Here is a 26,641-nt window from a genome sequence, read left to right on the forward strand (position 1 = left end):
TAGACTTCATTTTGTTCTACAGCCAATGGGAAACAAAATTAATCACACAACAGAAAATACCTACCCGAGGTCCTAAAGGGCCAACTGCTCCAGGCTCTCCAGGAACGCCCTAGACAATTTGAAAAAGTGGAAGAAAAACATGCATCTAGTTCTTGTATATTGGAATTATTTCCAAATCAAACATCACATTTTCTGCAGTGTGCCATTAAAATAAATATTAAAGAATGAAAAATATGTATACTTTTATGATTGAGGGAATATCACATTTTCTGAAAAGATTTACATTAACACAAATGTCTGAATTTTTGGCAGTGAGAATGTGTAGAATATTCTCTCACAAAGATAGAATATTAGGTTTCTCAGAGATAACAGAGCATAGTTATAGTGTCTTTTTTAAAACAGAGTATTAGAAAGTATTTAAATAGTGGGAAAGAAACACACAAAAGCACATAAGAGCTGGTCATTTCAACTCAATTTTAAATACATTGAATCTAATATATATATACTCCACTAAGAATTGTGGGATCAAAATAGCAGTAATTCTATTTCAAAACTTCTTCCTTTGATAAGCTTGGGGAACCCCATGGAAGAGGGAGAAGAAGGATTATAGGAGCCAGAGAGGTTGAGGACACCAGGAGAACACAACCCATATAATCAGCTAAACAACTCTCACAGGAGCTCACACAGACTGAAGTGGCAATCATGGAGCCTGCGTGGGGCTGTGCTAAGCCCTTGTGGTTGTTTAGCTTGGGGTTTTTGTGGGACTCCTAACAGTGGGAGCAGGGGTGTCTCTGACTCTTTTGTCTGCTCTTGGGACTCTTTTCCTCCTACTGGGTTGCCTCTTCCAGTCATGATATGAGGGTTTGTGCCTAGTCTTATTGTAACTTGTCATGCCTTGTTCAGTTGATATCCCTGGGAGGTCTGCTCTTTTCTGAAAGGAAAGAGAGGAGGAGTGGATGGGGAGAGCAGAGGTGGGAAGGAGGAACTGGGGGAAGTGGAGAGGGAAAAACTGGGTCTAGGTGTATTATATGAGAAATTTTTTTTTCCTATTTAAAAGCCTTTTGCCGGATTCCCCCTATGCTAAGAATGAACAAATGAAGCTCAATTTAGGAGTCCCTTCTCTATAGCCTGGTCCACCCCTCCAGCCTTTCTCCACCACTCATGCTGTGCTCCACACTTCTGATACTGCATTTTTATAGTACCTTAAATTGTTCAGCAAGCATTTCAACTAGTTATTCCCACTTCCTGAAATATTTTTCCAACTTTTATCCTTCGGATTTTATGTACAATATTACTTTTGGAAAGTCTTACTATACCATGAAGTCTACACATATAGTGCTTCTCAAGCTGTAGCATTTGGGTCATGCTGCTATTATACTGTTTTCCTATATTCTCTTTCTTCCATTATTTGGAAGTATAGAGCTACACAGTCACCAACCAACTGTCCAGCTGAGAAGGTCGAGTGCTTAATACAGCCAAGCACATAGAATGTTCAGCAAATGTTTATTGAACAGTATTGGTAATAAACAAATTGATCCACCGAAGATAAAAGAGCAAATCTGTGCCATTAAGGTGTTTATATCAATTCCTGACTGTGAGTCATCCAGTAATACAGTGTGAATGAGATACATAGAAAGTTTGTGAGTTGGAGTAGAAGTGGAGTAGAAGTGGAGTGAAACACAGAAAGTTGTGTGACTTGGGGGAAATCACACAACATCTGAGTTCCTTCATCTGAAAACAGTCCTAATTGACAAAGAAATCCTAGAGCTTCACTAAGCAAAGATGGTATTATAACCTACCAAGTTATACTTTTGATGCTATTATTTAAAAACTTACTTGATCACCTGACTTTCCACCTTCCCCAGGAGGTCCTGGAGGCCCAGGAAGCCCCTAAAACAAAAGTGATTAATAAAACTACTGATTCACTGAAAGTTTATCAGCTACAAACCAGATAGTTTACACTTTACATTTTATTCAACTTCCATGCAAAAGATATCTCATGGACATATTAAGCAAAAGTTATGAAAATACTGTCCAAATATATTAGGAAGCTACCTATTAGAAGGCATGGGGATTGTCGATTTATAAGGCTGGATTCTTATTTATCCATACCACTTAAAAATTAAGGTAAGAGCAAGGTGGCAGTGGCTCACGTCTTTAATCCCAGCACTCAGGAGGCAGAGCCAGGCGGGTCCCTGTGAGTTCGAGGCCAGCCTGGTCTACAGAGCAAGATCCAGAACAGGCACCAAAACTACACAGAGAAACTCTGTCTCAAAGAAAAAATTAAGATAGGAATATAATACAAGGTTCTTAATGTTTCTTTTGTCTCTAGCATGTTAGAACCTGCTAGAATATTATTGGAAGAAGGTCTGATGTTTCCACAAACTGACTTTTTCATGCCCTTAAATAATGTATACTATATGGAAACATTCTGTGAACAAGTCTTAGTGAGTATACCAATAAAACCAGATAAGCTTAAGTTTAATGAACCTGTTGAGATATTGGTAACATTCTATTATCATTAATTTCTTACCAGCTATGTACTTAATCATTTTTTCCAGAGGAAGGTCATTTCCTATTTTTGAACAACAATGTTTGGCTACACACAACTATTCTAAAAGATGCCTGCTTTGAAAATTAAAGGACTTTGCCTCATTTAAATGTTCTATCATGTACATGCATACATGTATACATACATATTCATATGTATATGAATAGCCTGGTCTGGAACTTAATAGGTAGCACAGTTTGGCTGTGTACTCAAAGCAGCCACTCTAACTCAGTCTCCCAGCTTATAGGAATGCAGGTTTGAGCATGCACAATTGGCTACTTTCTGTATTTGAAAAAATATATATTTCTATAGACAATTCATAGAATAAATGAAAACCTAAATCAGTGCATACCTGAAATCCAGTAGGGCCTGGAGGTCCCTGTTCTCCTCTTTCCCCAGCTAGGCCCTAAGTAAAAGAGGAAAAAAAAAAAAAAAAACGCATGAATCCCACCAGACGCTTATGTCTCTTTCCTGTCTACATGAGCCAGGGTTATTGATCTCTTGTATTTCTTCCAACCATATGCTCTACATATTAGCCAGATAATACACTAGTCATAAGAATCACCAAATTCCATTATGTGAAGTCCTTAAAAGTGATAAAATTTCCTTTAAAAAGCCAGTGAAGAAATTATAGCATGATTTTTGTTTGGGTTTTGACTTGGTTTTAATTCAAACATAAAAGGCCTAGAGCCATCCATAGATGGAATATAGGAAAACCATTATTTCCTACATCCAATTTAAAGGGTTGTATTTCTACTGAAGTTTATATCTATTCATTGTAATTTCAAATAGAATGATTAAAGAAAGCAATGTCAACATTTCAGAGGCTACTTAAGTTGACCCCACGAAAACTAAATATGTCAAAACATCTTTGATAAACAATTAAAAAGTCTCAAGATAAAAACATAGCATCAAGAGATGAACATCATTTCCTTTTACCTTTTCAAAACCAGACAACTTAAATAAATTTTAAAAGATACATTATCAGAATGTAAGTATAATTCTGCATTTATACATCTTAAATGAATACATTATAAATATCTTCAAAAACTATTCTTGTCAACTGATATATTCTTCAAGTATGGTGTACAAAAGGTAACCACCTCTGTCACGAGACACCATTTTACAGTTTAAAATGAAACCAGTCTTTTTACCCAAGATGGAGAGAGCAATACACCAATAAAATGAAAAGAGAACAGAAAAGAATAAAATGAAAAGACACATCCAGTCCCTTATTTTCTCATTCTCTTCCCCCAAAACTCATTCATGAGTAATCTTGGAGAAACACTGAGAAATACAATGTACAATGTCATCAAAGAAAGTCACATACCGGAGGCCCCACGGGGCCTGAAGGACCAACTTCTCCATCTTTGCCAGGAGCCCCCTAGGGTCAAATGGACATGACACTTTAGGTAAGGCCATCAGAATTTGGATGGTTTTATATCTTCTTTATTCAATATCAGAAAATGGATGCCTACCCTTTGCCCAGGAACACCAGCATTCCCTGCTTCTCCTGGTTTTCCAAGGTCACCCTAAAAAATATATGGACACTATTCTAAACGTATGCAGTTCAAGAAATATACCTTGATCTCCAACTGCAGATTCCAATGATCTGTTAAATGTTGTCCACTGTACTCACACTGCTACCTTTGGGGCCTGGAAGACCCATGCTTCCAGGCTGCCCTCTGATGCCAGCTGAGCCTGGAGGACCTGACCGGCCATCTTCCCCAGGAGCACCCTGCAGGGTTGACAGCAGGCAGGTAAGTTTTGAGTTCTCAGCACAGCACAGCCATGTACCCACATTGTCACCTGAGTTGGCTAACCTTAAAAGTCATCTTAACTAAGCATTCATTTCCTTACGAATAAGAATGAGTGAATGAGAAAACCAAATATTTGGGGGTTTTTGTTTGTTGTTTTGGTTTGATTTGGTTTATAAGCCCCTGAGGTACTTTGAGCATTTAGAGCAGAAATTCTAATCTTGCTCCATTTATAAGCCTCATTGTCACCATCTCCTGGCCCTCTCATGTTAAGGGCAGGCCTTCTCTTCTTATATTTATTCTAGTTTTTGGTCTTGAATATTTAAAGTTCCAATTTCACACTAAAGCAAAGACTCAGGATACATAAGCTGACAACATACTTATTTCTAAAACATGTGAAAGTGGAATGCCATCAGGGAATGATAATAATGTTAAACAAATTTTAACAATATTAAAATACATTATGTCAACATTTTCACTGAGTAAATTTCACTTATCTAATTGAGAAAATTTAATTTACATTTTGCTCCATTTGAAAATTCATAGATATTAAGACATTGTTGCTAGGGGCACTTAAAAATGTAATCATAAACATCATTCACAGGATAAATAAATATAACTTACACATCTAGTGGGAAATGGTAAAAGTGATGGAATTATTTAAACTACTTACCAAAGGCCCAAGTTTTCCTTCAGGACCTTGAACCCCAGGGTTTCCTGTCAGGCCCTGACAATAAAAATCAACTGTTAATTTGTTGCTGAACAGCAGTTGATATAAAGACTTCAAGTAGAAAAACAATGCTTTATTATGAATAACTAAACAGAAGGGCAATTTCACAGTTCAAATGAAATTTTAAATGACATTTTGTTAAATTGAAACAACAACTTTCTTTACCAAAGTTCAAACAGGTTATTTTTAGCATAAAAATCATAAGTTGTAAAATTTACAAATAGATACCCTTCCCACAAAGAACAGTGGAGCTGTTTGTATACAGTCCTCTAAAAGGGTCTTTTAGAAATTACTATACTTTATGTACATGTCAAAAATAGCATACCAGTGTTTCTAAAACAATGCATATATTTAAAATGATTAAAATTATGTTCTATATTATAAAACAAGCTAAATATAAAAATAGGAAATGAAACATCAGTGAATTCTGAAGTACTTGGGTGCTGACAACATATAGCTACAGTGTTCTTACCCGAGCACCTGGCAACCCAGGTTCACCAGGACGTCCTGGGTCTCCCTGGCCTCCTTTAGGCCCCGAAGAGCCTACAGGACCACGCTCTCCCTGAGCACCCTATTCCAAAGAAGACAGATAGGGCAGAATTGAAACAAAGGAAGAAGACATTAAGTTCTTCTCTTCCAAATACACATTGATGTGCAGCCATTTTGTCAAAGATTTGACAAAGATGTATTTGAAAACAATGTCATTGAATATTTAGTTCTAACTTGAATCCTCTGTGAAAATGGTCTTTTCCACTATTAAATAAAGAAAAATGAAATCATAGCCTCACTTCAACAAGGAATGTTGGAGCTTAAATTTCATCTAAAGGTTACATCATCCATACTAAGGTTCTACAACCTTTTGTTCTCAGAAGTGACCTTGGAAAGTCTAGAAGCCAGGCCTCATATTATTCAAACAACCATCTATTTCCCAGGACCTCCTAATGCTAAAAAGACAAAAAAAAAAAAGACAGGTTTGAGGTTTCGCTCAATGCCTGCATCTGTGTCCCTTATGGGTATGGACTCGTGTGGGCCAGGGACACATCCCCATCCTGAAAATGTCAGCCTTGCTGTGATCTTACCTTTGGTCCAGGTAAACCATCAGATCCTGGAAAACCACGATTACCAGGAGCACCCTACAATGAACCAAAATGCAGTTCTGAGATGTTGTCATTCATCATGTGATGTAACTAGTGAATAGACTTTGTTTTCAGTACTATAAAGTTTTCAGTGCTCTGATCAAGTTAACACAGCCAAAGATATATATAAAGAAAACAATCTTGCTAGAAAAAATAATTAAAAATTTGCTGACTATGAGTATTGAACCAAATCTTCAAGAAGAAATCCTCTAATAATTAACTGTAAAATAAACACAGAAAAAACTAATATGTAGACCCAAGAAGCAAAATCACTGTCTATAGTGATCAAAATGCCAACATAAACATGTTTCATATTATCTTGTAGAGGAAGAAGACCTTGTATTTCACTAATACTGTACATAAATATGAGATGATTATAGTCCCTTCAGGTCTGTTTTCTTACAACTCACTAACACCAATCTTTTCTACTCTTAAAACCACTAAGTCCTTTCTTGCCTCCTCTGCTAGGAATGGGAATGCTCTATCTCCCATCGCAGGCTTCTCTTCCAGCTTCAGCCAAACTGCTACCTTCTCAAACAACCCTATCTCCCACTCACCTAACCTAGCACCTATCACTGTCATACACCCCATCTCCCACATATCAGACCTAGCATCTATCTCTGTTAGACATCCAAAGTTACTCTCCAGTATCACCAATTATTTAACACTATATGGAGCACATATTAAAATGTGTTTTATTTAACTGTTGACTTATTGTTTACTACCCAGTAAAGTAAACCCACATGAGGATTAGAACCCCAGGCTGCTGGGTCACTGAGGTATCCTGAGCACTAAAGCCCCAGTCAGCCAATATCTGATGAACAGATGAGTTCAAATAGGCACTTGTCTCTCTTTACACAGAGATAAACATAGTATACACTGCAAGGCATCTACATTGTCTCCTAATTTATGTTTCCTTCCAAGTCACAAATTTACTCATACAAACTCCTAAGAAAACACAAAGGAAAAGAGAGGAAGTGAATTTTATTCAAATGTACCCTTTCTCCCATTGGGCCTGGAGGACCAACTGTGCCTGGGTCACCTCGAGGACCTCTTTTGCCTTCTTCACCAGGTGGGCCTATGGGACCCTGGACACCATGTGGCCCCTATTAAAACAGAAGCAGGGGTCCAGGAATAGTCAGTCATTAAGTTAAAGTTAGGAAACTTATCTAATTAAGTCAGCAAAAATTTGAAGAATATTCAATGATTATTTTGTGCCATTACAATGTTACATACATAAAAAAATTTAAGCAGTACACCCCTAGATAATATTTATACTTTTCATCATAAAATAATGAAGGCTTACTGGTTCTCCCTTTGGGCCAGCTTCTCCTTTGAAACCTGGAACACCTGGATCACCCTAAAATAAAATATCAACAGTTGAAAGAACTGAGAAATTTAACTAACCTCCTGCTTTAAGTAAGAACAGTGAATGGGCTGCTGAGTCCATGTTGAATTAGTTCTAAAATGAAATGCAATATTTTTGTGGGTGTGTGCACATTCATGTGTAGTAAAAGTATATGTGTGGGGTGAATCAGTACCTTTGCTCCTGTATCCATCTCCCAAGCCTTAGGATTACAAGTATAGTCCCCCACACCCAGCATATACATATGTACATACACACATGCACACACTCACACACACACACACAAGTATATAACAACAATTAATGGAAAAAGAGATAATGAATTTGAAAGAGAGCAAGGAGGGGGTCTATGAGAAGGTTTGGAGGGAGGAAAAAGAAAGGGGAAATGATGCAATTGCACTAAAATCTGAAAACATTTTAAAAATAATGTGAGACATTACTGGTTGTCCTCGAATTCCCTGAGGTCCAGTGCTGCCCTGAGGGCCAGGAGATCCAGGAGGCCCCGACAAGCCAGGAGGACCAGAGGTTCCAGCAGAACCCTGCCAGCAACAAGAGCGACATGATGACCACAGACCTCGTAGGAATCCAGAGCCAAGAACTGCATCCCTTTCAAAACCACCGGACATAAAGGCTGTTACTTACTGTGGGGCCCTTGGCACCAGGAGTTCCGTCAGTTCCCACTGCACCCTAAAAGTACATGAAAAATTTTTGGAACTATTAGGCTATATCTGACACATGTCACATGGTATTCAGGTCATCTAAGAAAAGGCAGGAAAAATTCAAACAAAAAAATATCCACAATTATATCAAAACAGCACTATTTGTGAACAACTTTTTCCATAAGATAGACAAAGGATACATTGACAGGTAAAGTGTTCTTTTTCTTTTTCTGAGTGTTAATTAATTGTATTAAATAAGTTACGTCTTCTGACACTATCGTAAATAAGCGTCTTTCTGGGCTAGCTCTTAGATGTGAGACACTTACAGGAAGACCGTGAGAGCCCACTGGACCAGGTGGCCCTGTTTCACCTCTCTGCCCCTGAGGACCTTCAGGGCCTCGCGCTCCAGTAGGACCTGCTTCTCCCTAAAGGATGGAAAAGAAAACATTGACTCAAGTAAAATACTAGTATTGTGGTCTGAAGCTAACTACATATTTGGAGTTTTTCATTTTAAATCTGTATCTGAAGCTAAGAGCTTGTTTACGTTCAGTGTAAACCTGGATATTTGAAGTCCAACCTATTAAAGCTTGATTGAAACACAGAAGGCAACAGAAGATTTCTGAATGTCTCTGCCATCCAATGCTATTTTATAGCTAAAATTCATTACAGGACCCAATAGCTCTTTGAATGAATTGAACTCACTGTAAAATTACACTTGAAATTTCACACTATGCTTTAGAGGCAAGAAATCATTTCCTTTCTATAGAAGCAATATAGCAAATCACGTTTCAGAGTAAAGAATAAGCTTTGACTTATTAAACATTCACTTATTGACCTTCAAAGAAATATTTATTCAGTAAGATAGAAAGCACCTGGTTTTGAAGTGGCCAATAAACTTGATGACTTCTAGCAACATAAAAGCAAAAGCCAGGGTTGAGGATTTCACTCAGTGGTAGAGCGCTTGCCTAGCAAACGCAAGGCCCTGGGTTTGATCCTCAGCTCAAAAAAAAAAAAAAAAAAGCAAAACCCAATGCATTAATAAAATGACACTTTCTCTTCCAGGAACTAGAAGATATTAAAATAACAGCATTAGTACAGAGCAAAGGGTCATGGCAACCTATATGTCAGTCCAAGATGACAGTCAAAAATAGCAAGTCCAAATCCAGCATTCTAGGGTAACTTTTGGTTCATATAAACAAATTCAGTATGAGTTTCTTCTATGCAATTTTTGAGATACATTGTTACCACAAGTGTCTCCTATGTTTCTCTGAAATTCAAGGTTGGTCCTGTATATTATTCCTTATGGGAACTAAGAAAACTGAAATTCTGAGCTTTAGGAGGCTAGTTTATAATAATAAAACATATTAAATTCCCTTCACCCTTTACTGAAATGCAAATGACTGGATGTGAAAGTTGATCCATATACAGTCAGAAACTATGGTATAGTCTTAGAGAAATAGCTAAAACCAAGGACCCAGAGATTTTATGATGAGTAAGTGAGGAAGCAAAGACAGCGAAATAGATTCTGAGATATACCTAACTTAGTACATGTTTAAGTTTTATTAAGGAAGATTCAATGGCCAAAAATGAGTCCTACCAATACACAGGGGCACAGGACAGTATGCCAAAATAACCAATTGTACACGTTGCTAGAGATGTTGAACTAATGTCCAATTGCAGGTGCAGTGAGAAGACATTGCTTTCTGCAAGTTCACAGACAATGGCTCAGTGAGTATCATTTCACTATTTTCCCAGCCAGCACTCAGTTTGAGGGTGGGGAGTCTCCATGAAAGTGTGAAGGAATTTTATGTTTTAAGAAGAGCATGAAGGGAGGTTGGGTCAAGAGTCAGTAGTATTACAATTTGGATGTCAGGGCTGGGGTGTAACACAGTGGTGGACACCTGCTTAAATAGCATCAGAAAAAAAGGAAGGAGGGAGTCAAGAAGGAAGAAAGAGGGGGAGGAAGAAGAATGAATGGCCAGTATTATATAAGAGAAACAGGAAGAGAAAAGGAGGCTGAGGAGATAGAGGAGGGGAAGGAAGAGGAAGAAGAGGAATGAGGGCTTTTGAGAGATAAGAATCCTAAAGGAACAGATTCTCAGGAAAGCAGGGACCAGTTACTGACATGACTTAAGACTTCAACTTAAAGCAATCAGCCTAGAGAATAACTTGACTAAATGATTCTCGTATTTCAAATAATACTTAAAATGGCAGCTTCTTTCTATTTCTAAATTCACATTCTGTCTGACTACAGCTTAAGAAGCATGAACCTATACTATATTGGCTGGACCAGCCCCCATATTAAGGATTTACACAAATCATCACACTTAACCCTGGACAGAATTCTATTGGGAAAAGGAGGCACAGAGCAGCTCCTGATGGGCCAGCTGTGGATGCAGTTGTTTTTGCAAGCTGAATGCTATAAGGAAATTTGTTTTCAAGACCAAGAAAGTTACTACTCCCAGGGCAAAGGGAAATCAAATCATGTGGCTCCCAACTTAGAATCAGTGTTGTGAATTTATTGCTGATTGAGCGAGTATACTCTTATTGTCCTCCTACTATAATCTTTGACTCTCTCCCAGGGAACTGAGAGAAAGAACAAGCTGTGACACAACACAATGCCACAGAATGCTTCAATCCATTCCCACATAGAAAGCCAAGTGTCCTCCCTACTCACTTCTTTAAGGGCTTGGGTGGGGAGGGACTGAGGAATGGCCAGCCAGCATTTTGTGACAGAACAGCTTTTATTTTTTTCAAGATCTGATTTATTTTAAATTCCTGTTGTTTAAAACAGTCTGCTATTAGTTACTTCCCACACGCTATCCAAGAACAGAGTGTCCACTGGCTCTGAGATGTCCTTTCTTACCTTACAGCCAATTAAAAACATCCATCTATAGAGCCCAGTTGTGTGGCTCTAAGTACATTTTCTTTAAGCACATCATGTAACAGGTTTCATTTTTCTATTTTCTTTTTTAATTCCCTCACATAGGGACCATGAACATAATACTCTAGGTCCTTTCTCTTGTTAAATTTGAGTAGAAAAAAATAGGTCAGTAAATGATTCCTTATACTCATATATTGTTGTCTAACACCATTGTTATCAGGCAGGCTTCACTCAGCAACAGATGGAAACAGATGCAGAGACTAACCTAACCACTAAGTGGACCTCAGGGAATCCTGGGAAATAGCAGTGGGGCGGGGGGAGAGATTACGGAGCCAGAGAATCCAAGGACACCACAAGAAAATCCACAACATCAACTAATCTGGGCTCCTATGGGCTCACAAAACCCGAGCTGACAACCAAAGAGCTTGCTTGGGACTGACCTAGGCCTTTGGCACATACGCTACAGTGGTGTAGCTTGTCTTCTTGCAGTACAGTGGAAGTGGGGGCTGTCTCTGACTCTGTTACCTGATTTGGGGACCCTTTCCTCCTACTGGGTTGCCTCATCCAAACTCAATAGGAGAGGAGGTGCCTAGTCTTACTGCAACTTGACATACCATGGCTGGCTGATCCATAGGAGGCCTGCCCTTTTCTGAAGAGGAAAGAGGAGGAGGAGTGGATGGTGGGGGACATTTGTGGGGAGGGACTGGGAGGAAAAGAGGGAGGGAGGGAAGGAAGGGAAACTGTGATTGGGCTGGGAAAAATCAATTAATTAATTAAAAAAGAATAACCCCACATTCTTCAGCTACTGAAACGCCTGCACTCCTCAAGTGCTGTTAGTGCTTTACCTTCATTCCAGGATTTCCTGGGAAACCAGAAGAGCCAGGTATCCCAAGGGGACCCTATGAAAAAGAAACCAGTAAAGCAATCACATATTTTTAATCAGTATACATGATGTCATTTTTCTATTCTTTGGAGGGGGAATCTGTATTTTTAACAGATAGGAATAATCTGTACATCATAAAAAAAAAAACCAGTGTGATTATATTACAAGTATCATCCAACACTGGCCTGAAGTAGTGCTCAAGATGTACACAGTGGTATTAACCATGAGAATTGAATTTCTGGGCTAAAGAGATGGCACAGCAGCAGAGATCCCTTGCTGCGTTTGCAGAAAACCTGGGTTAAGTTCGCAGCACCCACAGGGCAGCTCACAACTATCTGGATGCCAGACACGAATATGGTGTAGACACACACACATGGCAAAATACTCCTACACATAAAATAAAATTAATAAATCTCATTAAGAAGTCGCATTTCCTAATTGTACCACACAAAACTGATTAGGTCACAATTGAAACACCTGTCTCTTGAGAGGTGTGCTTTGGTTTGTCCATGTTGAGTCACAAGACCAGTTACTGAACAGCTTTGTTTTGTAGCAAAATCTCACATTTCATTCTGTACAAATGAACCCCAGAGTCATCTGGCTACGTCACTAGCAAATGTTGTTTAACACTTCAGCACACAGCTGAAGCGATCACTGTAAAGCAGTTTAAAGTCTATGACTTTGGGATGATACAGTGATAATTACCACACTTCTTTGAAGAGCATGTTTTGACTCTTGGAGTTTTGAATTAATAAAATCCTTTCAAAGTATATTCCTATTGCCCTATATTTCACTTCATTTTTTGAGTGACAAGGGGAAGAAAAATCCACAGGGTCAAGAATTTTGATTAATATATTTCTATTTCACCTGACACTACTCTGTTATGTATATTTTATGAATAACCATCATGATTGTAAATGGAACATTTCACCTTTCAGAAACTAAAGTACCACCACTAAAGAACTAAAAAAAAAAAGTATGCAATTTGATAAAGAAAATTACATATGAATCAATTTCTTTATAGCTCAGAAAAAATTAGATGACTCATCTATTAGAAAGAATTGGTCTTGCTTTGCTTATAGAGGTATAATTTTGGCATTTTTGGCATAATAAATGTAGAGATTTATATCGACTGCAATCCCTTTTTTCCATAGTATATTAATATCCTTTAAGCCTTTGGGTATCTCAACAAATAACAAGTAAAGACTGATCTACACATGGAAGCACCACAAGTAAGGCAAAATTGAGTGACATGTCATGTTTATCAAATTAGAGAACTATGACGTCCTGATGAATGTAGATTCAAAAACTCTAATAAAATACTTACAAACGGAATACACACACACACACACATACACAAGTACACACACACACAAAGCACGCACACACACACGTACACACACCACACACACCACAGACCACACACACCACACACACCATACACACACCACACACACCATACACACACCACACACACACACACACACACACACACACACACACACCCCACACATACACCACACTCACATACACCACACACACATTCACACACACACACACTCACACCCCACACATACACCACACTCACATACACCACACACACATTCACACACACACCACACACCACACACACACCACACACCACACACACACACATACACACACACACACACACACACACACACACACACACCACACACACACAAATTTCAGATAAGTGTTATTATGTGCCGAACTCCTTAAACCAGAAAACCAATGTGTAATTGTACTTTCTTAGCTCACTAATATGTAATTGAACTTCACTGCCAATATAAGAGATTTAGTTTACAATTTTATAGTCCCTTTCTGGAATTAAGCTAATGGTGCTTTCACATTCGGTATTGACCACCTTCATCCATCAACAACTGATGCCCTTTCTGGTAATATATGCCTACACTTAATGCCACAGAATGGTTTCTCAATACCTGTGATAGGAAAGAGATCAAGCAGTCCTTAACATAATAAATGTAACTGTGTGAACTATTTATTACCTGCAAGCCAGTTCATCTCTTTCCTTATTATTTCTCTGAGTTCATCATATTCTTTTTCATTTACTCATTCTATATATGGAATTACACACCTGCCATTTTATGCAGCAATAACTCAAGATCTTATTTGATAATTATTCACTTTTAATTCTTTATTTAAATCCTTCATGTATTGGAGGTTCAAGCAATCCTCCTCTATGCTCTATATTTCAAATTCACTCTACTTTACATCATTGACAATAGTATTCCACACCTATTTTAATTACTATATCCAGTTTTCAAAAATAAGACCTATGCTTTTCAGGTTTTTATTCCAAGTGTCTAGAACATTTGTGTAATCGTATACACAAAACTAAATAAAATAATATATGAGTAAATACATAAATGTGAAAATATAGAAATTAATAATGGATTACTTGATTAGTTAATATTAAAATAACACAACTCACCATTGGTCCAGGTTTTCCAGGCATACCATGGGCACCTCGTTGTCCCTAATTTAAAAAGAGAGAGAGAATTAAAAGAGGGAAATACATCTTCTACAGTGTTTCCTCATAATTCATTTGCTTCCCAAACAATTTCCCCTGAAAAATATTGAAAAAAATATTAAGGCTGACTGACAAGGGCCACTAAACTAATGGCAATGAAAGCATGGGTTTATTCAAGACAGAGTGCTGTGAGACATTCTGTATGTCAAATGTGCTGCTCTGATTGGTTAATAAATAAAACACTGATTGGCCAGTAGTCAGGCAGGAAGTATAGACAGGACAAGCAGAGAAGAGAATTCTGGGAAGTGGAAGGCTGAGGCAGAGAGACACTGCCAGCCACTGCCATGACAAGGAAGACATAAGGTACCAGTAAGCCACGAGCCACATGGCAAAGTATAGATTAATAGAAATGGGTTAATTTAAGATATAAGAACTAGATAACAAGAAATCTGACACAGCCATACAGTTTGTAAGCAATGTAAGTCTCTGTGTGTTTACTTGGTTGGGTCTGAGAGACTGTGGGACTGGTGGGTGAGAGAGATTTGTCCTGACTGTGAGCCAGGCAGGACCAGAAAAACTCCAGCTACAATATATTATATACATATATATAAGGTAGCAATAAACATATTTATCCTGTATCAGTAAAATACAAATAAACGAAAAACAATTAAAAGCAAGATTAAAGAAAGAAAACGGATCCAAGTATTGGCTTTACTTAACTGCATCACCCTGTGTCATGTAAACTCAGACCCAATGATAGTTTGAGCATCTTGTCCTTCTCACTGACCAGATTAACTCTGAGGACAAGTGCTTTTGCAAAACAAACAAACAAAATAATAACACAGGAGGCACAAACAAAAATTAAGTTCAAATTAATTCTTTCTGTTTCAGAGACATCCTTGTCAGGATGGAATATCACAGAAGGGCCCACTGAGTCATTTGGAATAACACCTGTTGAGGGCTACAGTCAGACTCTCCCAGGGGACTGCAATGGCTCTTCCCATTGCTGGCCTTTCTTTGGTCATGTCTACACAGGCTGATGATTCCCTGGGTATTTGCTGAGTTCTTTGCTGTAATTGCAACACTATCCAGCTTCTTCTTTCAGAGTCTGCTTTCTTATTCATATTTCATAGGTATATTTTCTGATGCACTCCCTCATCAATTTCCCATTTACAAGTCACAGTTTTCAAGCTGTTATCTAAGAAAACTGACCTAAGTCCCAAAGTCTACTGTTGTCAAATGTGCTACAAGATGGCAGATGTGGAAGTAGACATTTTAAGCTGGATTCTTCACTGTCTAGTTAGCATTGGATGGAGGGGATCATGCTTGGCTTGCTGTCCAGAGGTAAGTGTTGGCTCCAACGTGATCTGGGACAGCATACAGAGTAGAGAAATGGCCTGAGTATACAATCCCTGTCTCAGGAAATTAGAAAGGCTTACTGGAGGATAAACCAAAAGGCTGATGGTGACTGAACCTGGGGGAGGAATGTTCTATGAATTCTCTCCACAGCTTTCAGAATGTCGGACCACACTGTCCAGTATTTCAAACTTGAAGTTTGTATCAGAATAAAAATAATCCAATCATAAAGTTATATGTCTTACTCTCATTTAAAAATCATACCTACTAAGACAAAACTGAAAAAAGTTGAATATAGTTCTCAATACATGATTCAGGTATACTTACAGGGGCACCCTGTGGCCCAAGTCTTCCTCTCTCTCCAGGCATTCCCCTTGGTCCCTACAAGTGACATAGAAAAAAACAATCTCCTGAGACATCTAACATGAGTTCTAGGCTGGTTTGATTTCACTGCGTCATCCAATTTAGACATAATATAAATAAAAATAAGACCTGTGAAATAAAATAATATAATGAATATAAAAAGCAGTGTTGAAAGGAGCAAATTTGGATGTGAAAATATGTTCATCTACAGAGATGCACACCTGACACAAATAGATTCCGCATAACATTGACTTAAAAGCTAAATAGACAAGAGTAATTTTCTATTACTGTGCTAAAAGAAAAGCGGTGGAATCCCAGAAGGGCCAGCTTCCAATTGGAGAGCAGCATTCTCTTTGGTTGCTTTTCTATCAGCTACTTTTCAGAATGATTTACTAGCTAATATATGGATTTTTATTTGAACATTTTCTTATTGTAATATGAAAAACAAAGAAATAAAGCATGTGAGGCTTACCAGAGGGCCCATGGCACCCATTGGACCAGTGGGGCCAGCTTCACCCTAAAGCAAAGGAGAGAGTACATCACAGTATGAGAAATCTAAATACAATTACCAAAATACTGTTCCATATAGACATGATGTCAAAGGCACAGTTTCAAAAAGGACGTTTGCAAAATACACGTTCAAAGGAAGATCTCAGAGTTTGTTATTACTAGATCTTCTTAAAATTAAATGAAAGCATAATTACCATAAAAATAAAGTCTAAAACTGGGAATTTAAACAAGATTGATCTAAACTGTAATCTCTAGTCAGTGGGCACTTACATGTCTGGTATATGCCAAATAAAATTCACAGTGCTAAAAGTAACTATGCTACTTTCTTAGGAAATTTAGAAAAAAAATTAATATCTCATAATGATATTTTCCTCTTAAGAAGTCCTTGATATTTCTGTGCTATTTTCTCTGCTGTGTGCAAAAATAAATCACTTTGGGAGGAAAGAATGGCTAGAAGTTCTTGGAAAAGAGTAGAGTAACCAGAAAGCTTTTTATTTACCTGGCATTTTTAACTCCCTCTCATCTAAACGCATTTCCTCTTTAAATGCTCAGTGAGTCAGGGTTAGTGTTGTCCACAGCAGCTGCAGTGAGTCAGGGTTAGTGCTGTCCACAGCAGCTTCAGTGAGTCAGGGTTAGTGATGTCCATGGCAGCTGCAGTGAATCAGGGTTAGTGATGTCCACGGCAGCTGCAGTGAGTCAGGGTTAGTGTTGTCCACAGTAGCTACACTGCTGCAGTGAGTCAGGGTTAGTGTTGTCCATGGCAACTGCACTGCTGCAGTGTGTCAGGGTTAGTGATGCCCACAGCAGCTGCAGTGAGTCAGGGTTAGTGATGTCCACGGCAGCTGCAGTGAGTCAAGGTTAGTGTTGTTCAGGGCAGCTGCAGTGCTGCAGTGCATCAGGAACCAAATACCTTGGCACCAGTTGCTCCTACTTCACCTTTGGGGCCTTCCAGACCTTTGTGTCCCTGCAAAGAGCAATGTAAATTTATGAATATTTCTAGCTTTCTTCAGTTTTCAAAAGGACAAAGGAAGAACCAAAAACACATTTACACACAGGGCCATGTGGAGACAAGCATTACAGGTGAAATAGTTGCTCACTATTCTTCTAAAATTTCAATACTTTCTTGAAATATATTAGAAGAAAAAATAAGATTTCACAAATAATGTTCTCAGCTTAAAGCACTGGTAACCAAATTATGACTTCTTAGAAAGATAATCTACACTACAAAAACATATAGTGACCCTAGACAGGTTACAAGGTTTACATAGTTTTTTTAAATGTATTCTTGAGTGGGGATTGTCCTGGAACCATTCCCCAACAGATATCAAAAAAAATGTTATTTGGTAACTCATTCAGCAACACACATTCTACTCAGAATTTCAACTGCTCAAAGTGACTACCCAGTGCACTATAACTGATATTGGCCTTTCTTTTTGATACATAATTTTGATGGAAGGTAGAATGATGATACCTATATTCCAATACAGACACATATATAATATATGGCTGATGACACATTACATTTGTGAGCAATGTATTTAATGGTTACTTATTCATTATCTCCAGTCAAAAAACTTCTATTGTCTTCCAAGTTGGACCCTTTTATGACCTCGTGTACTCCATTTAACCACGTCATTCATTGATGATTGTCTCTTCTCCTAAGTGTGTCCATTTCTTAGTTGAGGTTGTAAATCAGACACTCTTCTTGCTCACCATCATTTCATGTAACACAGTATTTCTTCATAGGATCATAGGAAATTTATGGTAGCATTACGATTTCAGTAGTGCAGATGAATATTGCAACAATAAGTATAAGGACACTTGGCACAGGGAATTGCAAAGGTTTTAATTGAATTATCCCCAGGCCCCACTCAGTAAAACAGTGAATAAGACAACTTACTCTGTGACCTTTCAGGCCTGGGAGACCAGGAGCACCAGGGAAGCCTCGAGCACCCTGTCAGAGAGGTACATAGGCACATTGTGGTCATTAATAAAAACAGAAAATGACTTCATATGCCTTTGCCCCCAGGCACCTGACACATCTTTTTCACCAACATATTAAAGTAAAGAACAAGATATTTTCTCTATAAAAAACATTACTAGGGTAATCAAACTAAAAAAAAAATACATTGTTGGAAATGAAAGCACAACACACAGAGGTGTGGATTAATGAGTGAGCTGCTCATGTGGTGATGCTTCACTGTCTACTAACAAGGGACGAGAAAAAGAAATGATGAAATATTCATGGATCGATATGTGCAGTATGTAGATTGACTAGATCTACAGAGGGAAGAAACTTCAGGAGAGGACCCTGGCATTTCCCCCTGTTTTCCCCTTATTATTTTGACTACATGAATTTAGTTTTTCATTGAATTCCCATTACCACTGCCACTGGAAGGTTCTATACCCAGATAGCAAAAATGGGTGCCATCAAACAACTGTCAAATTTCAACTGTGGCTATTAATCATCCAATCCCTAGCACTTAGCCTTATGCTTGGTTAGTGAGCAATCAATAAATAATCATTACCTTGACACTGACTGAATTAAAGTTTCAATGCCTCAAAGCCCTGTCACTTTCACCAGCCCTTTCCAGAGGAACTTTCTTTGTCCCAGCACTTACACAAATGGCAGAGTCCTTTCACTCCACACACCATAGTCTGTATTCATTATTTACTAAATGAATGGATAATAACTCAATAAAAAATCAGTTGATGAGATTACAGCAGTATTTTCTGTGACTTCTTGCAGGGAAAGTACCTTAGTGTTTTGAGAATATCACAGTAACAATGTACTAACCATCTCTGAAAAGATGAGGTGCCACTAATTCTTCTGTGGACACAACCATGCTAAGAAAATCTTTCATATCAAGAAGTCCCTTAAAGGTTTTTTACTGACACACTCCCTTTCACTGACATACATCTCCCTTCACACTGAACAAGCAACTTAGTGCACACCCATCCAAGTCTATGGCAGAATAACTGAGCTTTTATTTCAAATAATTAGTTGACTTCAGCTTTTATGATTGTGGGGGAAATTCCCATGTGATTACACATTCTAGTATAACAAGGGAATGAACTAGATGTACTAACGCTCATAAAGAATTCTCCCTTTGCTGACCCAGAGCTGTCATCACAGCACAAATGTATGCTGTGGTAGTGAGCTTGCCGAGTACATCTGTGCTGTGCTGGCAAGATCTTTCTCCTCCCCATGGAGATACATGTTGTGAGTACATGCAGCAGTGCAGAAGACCACAGGAGTCTCCAGCCTGAGTGGGTTGAAAGAACATCTGTCCCTGTAGCTAAACCTCACATCTTTGTCTGCACTTCTACCCCAGGCTGATGGGGAGCAAAGGAAAGGAAGAGGAAGAGGGGGGTTTGGTTTCATAATTGAAACTAAGCAATCCTTAGAGCCCTATAAATCCCAGTTAAAGATCAACATTCCCCTGTTTGAAAAAAAAATCCCAGCAATGAACCTCATCAATTTTCAGAAAATAGACAGAGTATTGGGTGGTTGTAATAAGTGTAGACACGTTAAGAAATTACAGGAACTAAATGAAGGGGCTGGATTAAGCGAGGGGCTGTTGGGTGAGAGAAACACTGGCATGTTTGAGGAGGATTTTTGCTTACTTGGTTTGTAATTTTCTCCATTCTGTTCTAGCATACCCTAAAAGAAACTAAACAAAGCAACATGCAGATTTGGAGGACTTTCAACGTCCCAGATCTTGGATTCTGGTGGAGTGGGTTGACACATATGTGTTCCTTGAATTAGTTAAGGAGGAATAAAACAGCTGTGTTAGGCAGCCTGGCAATGAATGCATCTTATCCTGAGATTTTAGGGCCCAGGATACTAATAAAGGATCTCAGGCAACTTCAGGACTTGGGGAGCAGCCAAAGGAGCAGCCTGTCCACAGTTTAGTTCTCAGCTGATTAAAAACACACATAAGGCAACAAACTCAAGCTGTTATTTCAGACAGATGGGCTGCTATACAATAAAAATATTTAGAGATCAACAGAACTCAGGTGTTATGAATTGTAAATGAGTCCCTTTGGTGACTTAATTGTGGAAATGTTGAGTTTTGGGAGTATCCACAAGTATTATAGTTATGATACAATTGTTTGGCTCCAGGGTTTCCATCTGGTGCTAATACAATTCTGGGAACTAGAATTCACTGTAATGCTGGTAAAATGTCACTCTACATCTTGCATTTTGACAGAAGAGAACATTGCTTTGGTGTCTGCATTTACCTAGTGTCTAATGCATGTGTGTACAATGAGCTGCAAGTTTCATGTTCTTGATTCAGTCTTTGTGTCATTAAACCAATAATCATTAACTTACCGGTGACCCTGAAAACCCCACTTCACCAGTATTGCCATTTCTTCCAGGTTCACCCTTTACAGAAAAAAAGAGAGTGAGAAGCATGGAGAGATTAAATATTCTCTGAGATTTCATAACAAATCACAGACGAAAAGCCTGTAGCAAGTTTTTGTGTTATACTGCAAACAGTATAAAAACAGAACCCAGGTTCTATTTCTGGTAACATTGAATCCTGCAGTTCAATTTATGGTGCTTCCATGAAGTTATCAGTGAGAATAAATGGATGCAAAGTAACCTGTTCTGATCTAGTCATTTTCAGAACATCAGAATTTACATGCAGAGGGCTGGGATACAGCTCAAAGTACAGACCCTATCTATCATGCACAATGCCCCAAGTTTGATACCTAGCACAGCAAAAAATAAAATAAAATAAACACATGTTTTATACTCATATTGAGTCTTCCCAGCCTTCTAAAAGACAATAGACAAACTTGGGTTTTTTTTTTTTTTCAAAGATAAATATTAGTAAAAGTCCTGGAGAATTCAGTAGAGATAATATCTAGTAATTTAACATTCTCATAATGAAGAGACCTTTCAGATTTTGAAAAACTTTAACCTGTGTTCTCCAGTTGAGAGTAGATTTAATGAGAGCTGAAGAGATGAGGAAATGAAATGGGAATCAGGCCAGAATGCTTTCCCGACCACTTTAGCTCCTAAGTATCCTCTTCCACACTCCAAAGCACCATGCATTAGAAACTTACATCTTCTCCAGGCTTCCCAGGAGGTCCCTCTGGTCCACGAGCACCAATTGGACCCTAAGAAAAAAGCAAAGAATATTCACCTTCTCCATCCAATGCTATTTAAATACTATTGAGACAATGAAAAAAATATCAAATAGCATTACTAATGTTTTGATTTTTATCTGTGTGTCTCAGATTATCTGTTTAACAATAAAAACATTGAAGTGCACAAATCTATGTATCCATACTTTCCACAATACTCAGACTCTGGGTTAAAATACTGTGACTTAGAAACATAGAATTTAAGTATAATCCACAGTACAGAACCTCCAGGATTATCACTTCTTGTTATTGTGGCCTACGAGAACAATTTCTCACAACACTTCATAGAGGTAGAGCCCTGTGAAATGGGCTGACATGCTCACTCCACACTCACCATTGGTCCAGGCTCACCAGGCTCACCGGGAGGTCCTGCTGGCCCCACGCCACCCTAAAATTGAAAACAAATGATAAATGAACCGAAGGAAAGAAGAATAGCAAGTTCTGTATTCTTAGCAATGTGTAGTGTGGGGGTTGCTCTCAGTCACTGTCCAAATACAGAATTTCAGGTAAATTACTGAGTCTGAATATAATGGAGTTTCACAATCTGAAAAAAAATTAGATTAATATTAGGACTCAGTTTATTGTTCTGTTTAGATAAATGAGTCTCTTAAAATTAAATAGCGCTAGCACAGAATGGGTGCTCAGTCAATAGTAATCATCATCACCATCATCATCATCTTCCTCACCATTATCAACTACCTCTATGTTCAGCAATGTAAGGAAGTAAAATCCATACAGATGATCACAACAATGTGATTACCTTGACTGAGCTAAAGATTTTTTCTTTTGAATTATTCTTAGCTAATGCCCAATAGATCATTACAAAGAGTAAAATAGTTCTGAATCATAGTTTTACTAGCATTTGAGAGGTGTAGAGAGAAAGTATATAGTATTAGGATCTTCTTAAAGATTCCACAAAATAATCACCTGGGCCTTAATTTATAATAATACTAATTGGAAATGCCTGCCCCTTTTTTTTAATCTGTAAAGACTGAGAGTTGGCAATAATCAATTATGGAAATCATCATGACATAAGATGATGTTCTGTTAGTTTAGAAGCAAAGACATGCAAATCCTAGTGCTAGGGTTCAGTCACATAAAGAAATCAGATGATGAAACTTGAGGACCCTTAAGAAACTATGAGGACTAGGGACATAGCTCGGTGGATTAAGGATTTGCTGTGCAGGCATGAGGAGGATGGGAATGTGTGCCCCCAGCACACATGTAAAAGCTGGGCAGATAGATAGGCAGTTCTAGGTAGACAGAGCCTGGGACAGGCCATTTCTAAAGCAAGCCAGCCAGATGACTGGCCAAACTGGTGGGCTATCAGTTCAGCAAGAGACCCTGCCTGCAAGAGAGAGACTCTGCCTCAAGAAATAAAGTAGAGAATGACCAAAGAAGACATACAACTTCAATCTCTGGTGTACACACACACACACACACACACACACACACACACACACACACACAATGTTATCAAGAATCTTTGAAAAAAAGCTGCATATGTTTCTAAATGGATGAGGATTATTTGGTAGCTGTCATTCCAAGTGATAACTATGCAGTTTAATAGTCTGCCCAAAGTAGTTATGAAACATGAACCTTACTTGCAATCTTTCTTTATGTTACAGTCTATAATTTAATTATACAAACACTTACTTGCTGTCCTTGTAAGCCTTGAGGTCCCCTTGGGCCAATAGGACCCTTAAAAACAAGTGGAAAAAAAGTTACTTTATATTCAAGTCATGTTATAATTATTTTTATTTATTTTTATAATCCATTTATTTTATTTTATGTGTATGAGTGTTTTGCTCATGTATGTGTCTGTGTGCCACATGTGTGCCTGGTGCTCTTGGAGGTCATAAGAGGGTATTGTATCCTCTGAAACTGGAGTTATGATAGCTGTGAGCTACTGTGAGGGTACTGAGAGTCAAACCCCAGTTCTCTGAAAGAATAGGTGCTCTTAACAGCTGAGCAATCTCTTCAGCCCCTCAACTCATACTTTTAAAATGCTGAATGTGTTTTAGAACCTAGAAAGTGACGATTGACTAGAGGGCCAGGCTGACATGCCCTGGCTTTGCTCTTCTGGGAGGCGGATGGACTCAGAGAGATTAAATTTGAGTGACATATGGGATGATTTCATTGTGTATCCTCTGTGCTGTTAAGAGAGATAAATATGCCTGTGCACACTCAGCCTCTTTTAGGACAAGGGCCCTCACATGTTCAAATGGGTGGCTTGGATAGAGCAGAACATCTGCAGAGGGAGAGTCTTGGCAGGCACATAGTACTTACAGAGAGCCTGTTTGGGGCTTCGGCTCTAGAGACGGCTAGCTTAAATGCCAAGCTAACAGTTTACAAAACCAACAACATTAGCCAGATTATTTTCAATGTCAGTTTAAAATTATCTGGGAACTGGGTTTTCTGGAACACTTCTTTCTTCCACAACACATATTAAAAGTATGAGCACAGGTTTCCCTCATCTAAACATGAAACATTTCCCCTGAAGAAAAGGGGTGTCATGGGAAATGAAAACTTAGGGGAATTTTAATTCCATATGAGGACAAGAGAAATTAATGTCAAATCTCTAAAGTAAAATCAGTTTTACTAAAATTAAGTTCAATCGAGTGAAAGATGCTAAATTAATTTTAGTTCAACCTATATTCTAGCTACGACAGAGAAAAAGCACCTTTGAAAATGTGGAAGTTGAAAGATGGCCACTTGGGAGGAGAAAGACAGTGAGTAGGAAGAGACAAGCGTGGGAAATTCAAGAATGAACATGATCAAATTGTGAAGATGTATAAGGACAACATAATGAAACCCATCATATGGACAATTAATATAAACTAATTAATTTTAAGTTAAAGAACTTTAAAATTAAAATATTGATAAGATACTGGTATAGATATATGTAGTGGATAGCCATCCCAGCATTGGCCTGGAAGTTCCAACCCCCATTGAGGCTTCAGTAATGATCACGCCCACAAGGCGGGGCAGAGGAGGGAGCGGATGACCGAGGATCAAGAGGAGGTCGCTCTCTTGGTTCGGGGACCCTGGACGCTAGAGGTAGACCGAGCAGAGTTCTCCAGAGAACACTGCCAGACTGCGCTATACCTTTGCCAGACCCTGCAACCTACCCCTTCATTTGTAAGTTACCCCACAAAATAAACCTCCCTTTTAACTATGTGGAGTGGCCTTAATAATTTCACCAATAGATATATGTGTGTTTTAAATTTGCGTATATTAAGCATTAGGTATCCCAGAAAACTATCACAAAACAAGCATTGAACAGTGCCACTATAACTTAGAAGTCATACAAACCTCATTTGAGGAGAGCTAAAGCTGGCCTTCAAGGTGGGGAGAGGCGTGGGCATCTATGAGGTGTGACTTTATTGTTTATTGTCTGAAAGTCCATTAACATGGAACAATTTTGAATTATTATGATCAAAGGCTTGGGAGAGTGAAGAGTGTTAATTCTTTCTATGGGTCTGGAATCCTTCAAATAGCCATGTTAAGAATTTGCCCAAGACGATGGAAAATTCAAGAGGCCAATGATGAAAGAGGACCAGCCAGGGAAGCAGAGTTGTTGGAATAAAGCAGTCAAAGCATGTAAGGTCAGTAGGAACTCATAAAAATGGAAATGGTCAAGCATCTGTTTGAAAATTCTTCAAGTTAATGTTTCTAATTGGCACAATAAAACATAATAAATACACTTTTATTATAAAGAAACAGTCTTTGATGGTGGCAGTTATGTCTTCTACTTCCTCAAGTACAAAATGAAATATGCAGACAGATGTTTACTGATGTTCACAAAGGGTTGGCATGGATATGCCTGGAATATCCCTGAGTTTTTAACTTTCACACAGTAGGACTTGCTAAATACGTTAAATGTATTGATAAGTGTGTTTTTAAAAAAATATTTTAATTTTCTTTATATTTGTAAAGTGTGTGTATATGCATGTGTGCATGTGTATGTATGTGTGAATGTTTGTGTGTGTTTGTGTTTGTATGTGTGTCTGTGTGTTTATGCTTGTGTGTGCATGTGTGTATATGTATTTGTGTGTGTGTACATGTGAATGTGTGTCAGTGTATGTATGTGTATATGAGTGTGTGTATGTGTTTCTGTATGTGTATGTATGTGTTTATGTTTGTGTGTGCATATATGTGCATGTGTGCATATGTGTGTATGTGTGTCATTGTGTGTGTGTGTTTCTGTGTATGTACATTTTCTGTGTGTGTTAGTATGTATATCTGTGTGTGAGTGTGTTTCTCTCTCACACTCTAGGTGTATGTATACATGTCATGGTGTGCACATGTGGAAGTCATAAGAGTCCATTCTCTCCTCCTGTATGTTTCTTGGGGGATAATCTCAAAACAGCAGGCTTGTCATTAGCTGCCTTCACCAGCTGAGTCACCTCGTTGGCTTACGATTTTATCTAACTAGCTCACTCAAGCTTCTCTGTTTATATGTCTTTCAATCAATACTTCATTAGTAAACTTCACACTTACCACAGAGCCAGGCATGAGTCCTACTTGACTCCCCAGTCCAGATTTTTCGTCCAACCCAGCCATCTGAGCTGAAAAGGGCTGTAAGGTAAAGTGTTGACATTATGTACACTGTAAAGACGCGCACCAACACAGTTTTAATAGTGAGCAATGTGTACGTCCTGCCGTTCTCCTACAAGACCCTTCTAAGGACCATTTTAAACAATGACTTTAATACATGAGAAAAAATTCGAGTTGCGTTTCAATGTGTGTGTGAGAGAGAGACACAGGCTAC

General features: G+C 38.4%; 1 protein-coding gene across 2 annotated transcripts in view; it reads right to left on the reverse strand.

Moving 5' to 3' along the window:
* The window catches only part of Col5a2 (collagen type V alpha 2 chain), a 130,042-nt gene that overhangs the window by 21,901 nt on the left and 81,500 nt on the right, over positions 1-26,641 (reverse strand). Inside the window, exons 8-32 of one of the 2 annotated variants that reach the window (XM_036173706.1) lie at positions 26,371-26,448; positions 23,524-23,568; positions 22,202-22,255; positions 21,787-21,840; positions 21,047-21,100; positions 18,611-18,664; positions 17,621-17,674; positions 16,673-16,717; positions 16,165-16,218; positions 14,443-14,487; positions 11,929-11,982; positions 8,526-8,624; positions 8,183-8,227; positions 7,981-8,079; positions 7,481-7,534; positions 7,173-7,280; positions 6,118-6,171; positions 5,511-5,609; positions 4,982-5,035; positions 4,191-4,289; positions 4,030-4,083; positions 3,882-3,935; positions 2,904-2,957; positions 1,837-1,890; positions 65-109 (exon numbers count right to left, since the gene is read on the reverse strand). In XM_036173706.1, the coding sequence (XP_036029599.1) occupies positions 65-109; positions 1,837-1,890; positions 2,904-2,957; positions 3,882-3,935; positions 4,030-4,083; positions 4,191-4,289; positions 4,982-5,035; positions 5,511-5,609; positions 6,118-6,171; positions 7,173-7,280; positions 7,481-7,534; positions 7,981-8,079; positions 8,183-8,227; positions 8,526-8,624; positions 11,929-11,982; positions 14,443-14,487; positions 16,165-16,218; positions 16,673-16,717; positions 17,621-17,674; positions 18,611-18,664; positions 21,047-21,100; positions 21,787-21,840; positions 22,202-22,255; positions 23,524-23,568; positions 26,371-26,448 (1,563 nt within the window). The remainder of the gene's footprint in view (positions 1-64; positions 110-1,836; positions 1,891-2,903; positions 2,958-3,881; positions 3,936-4,029; positions 4,084-4,190; positions 4,290-4,981; positions 5,036-5,510; positions 5,610-6,117; positions 6,172-7,172; positions 7,281-7,480; positions 7,535-7,980; positions 8,080-8,182; positions 8,228-8,525; positions 8,625-11,928; positions 11,983-14,442; positions 14,488-16,164; positions 16,219-16,672; positions 16,718-17,620; positions 17,675-18,610; positions 18,665-21,046; positions 21,101-21,786; positions 21,841-22,201; positions 22,256-23,523; positions 23,569-26,370; positions 26,449-26,641) is intronic. The other variant, XM_036173707.1, reaches the window with a different exon arrangement.

This window comes from Onychomys torridus, chromosome 23, assembly GCF_903995425.1.
Source record: "Onychomys torridus chromosome 23, mOncTor1.1, whole genome shotgun sequence".
Lineage (NCBI taxonomy): Eukaryota > Metazoa > Chordata > Mammalia > Rodentia > Cricetidae > Onychomys > Onychomys torridus.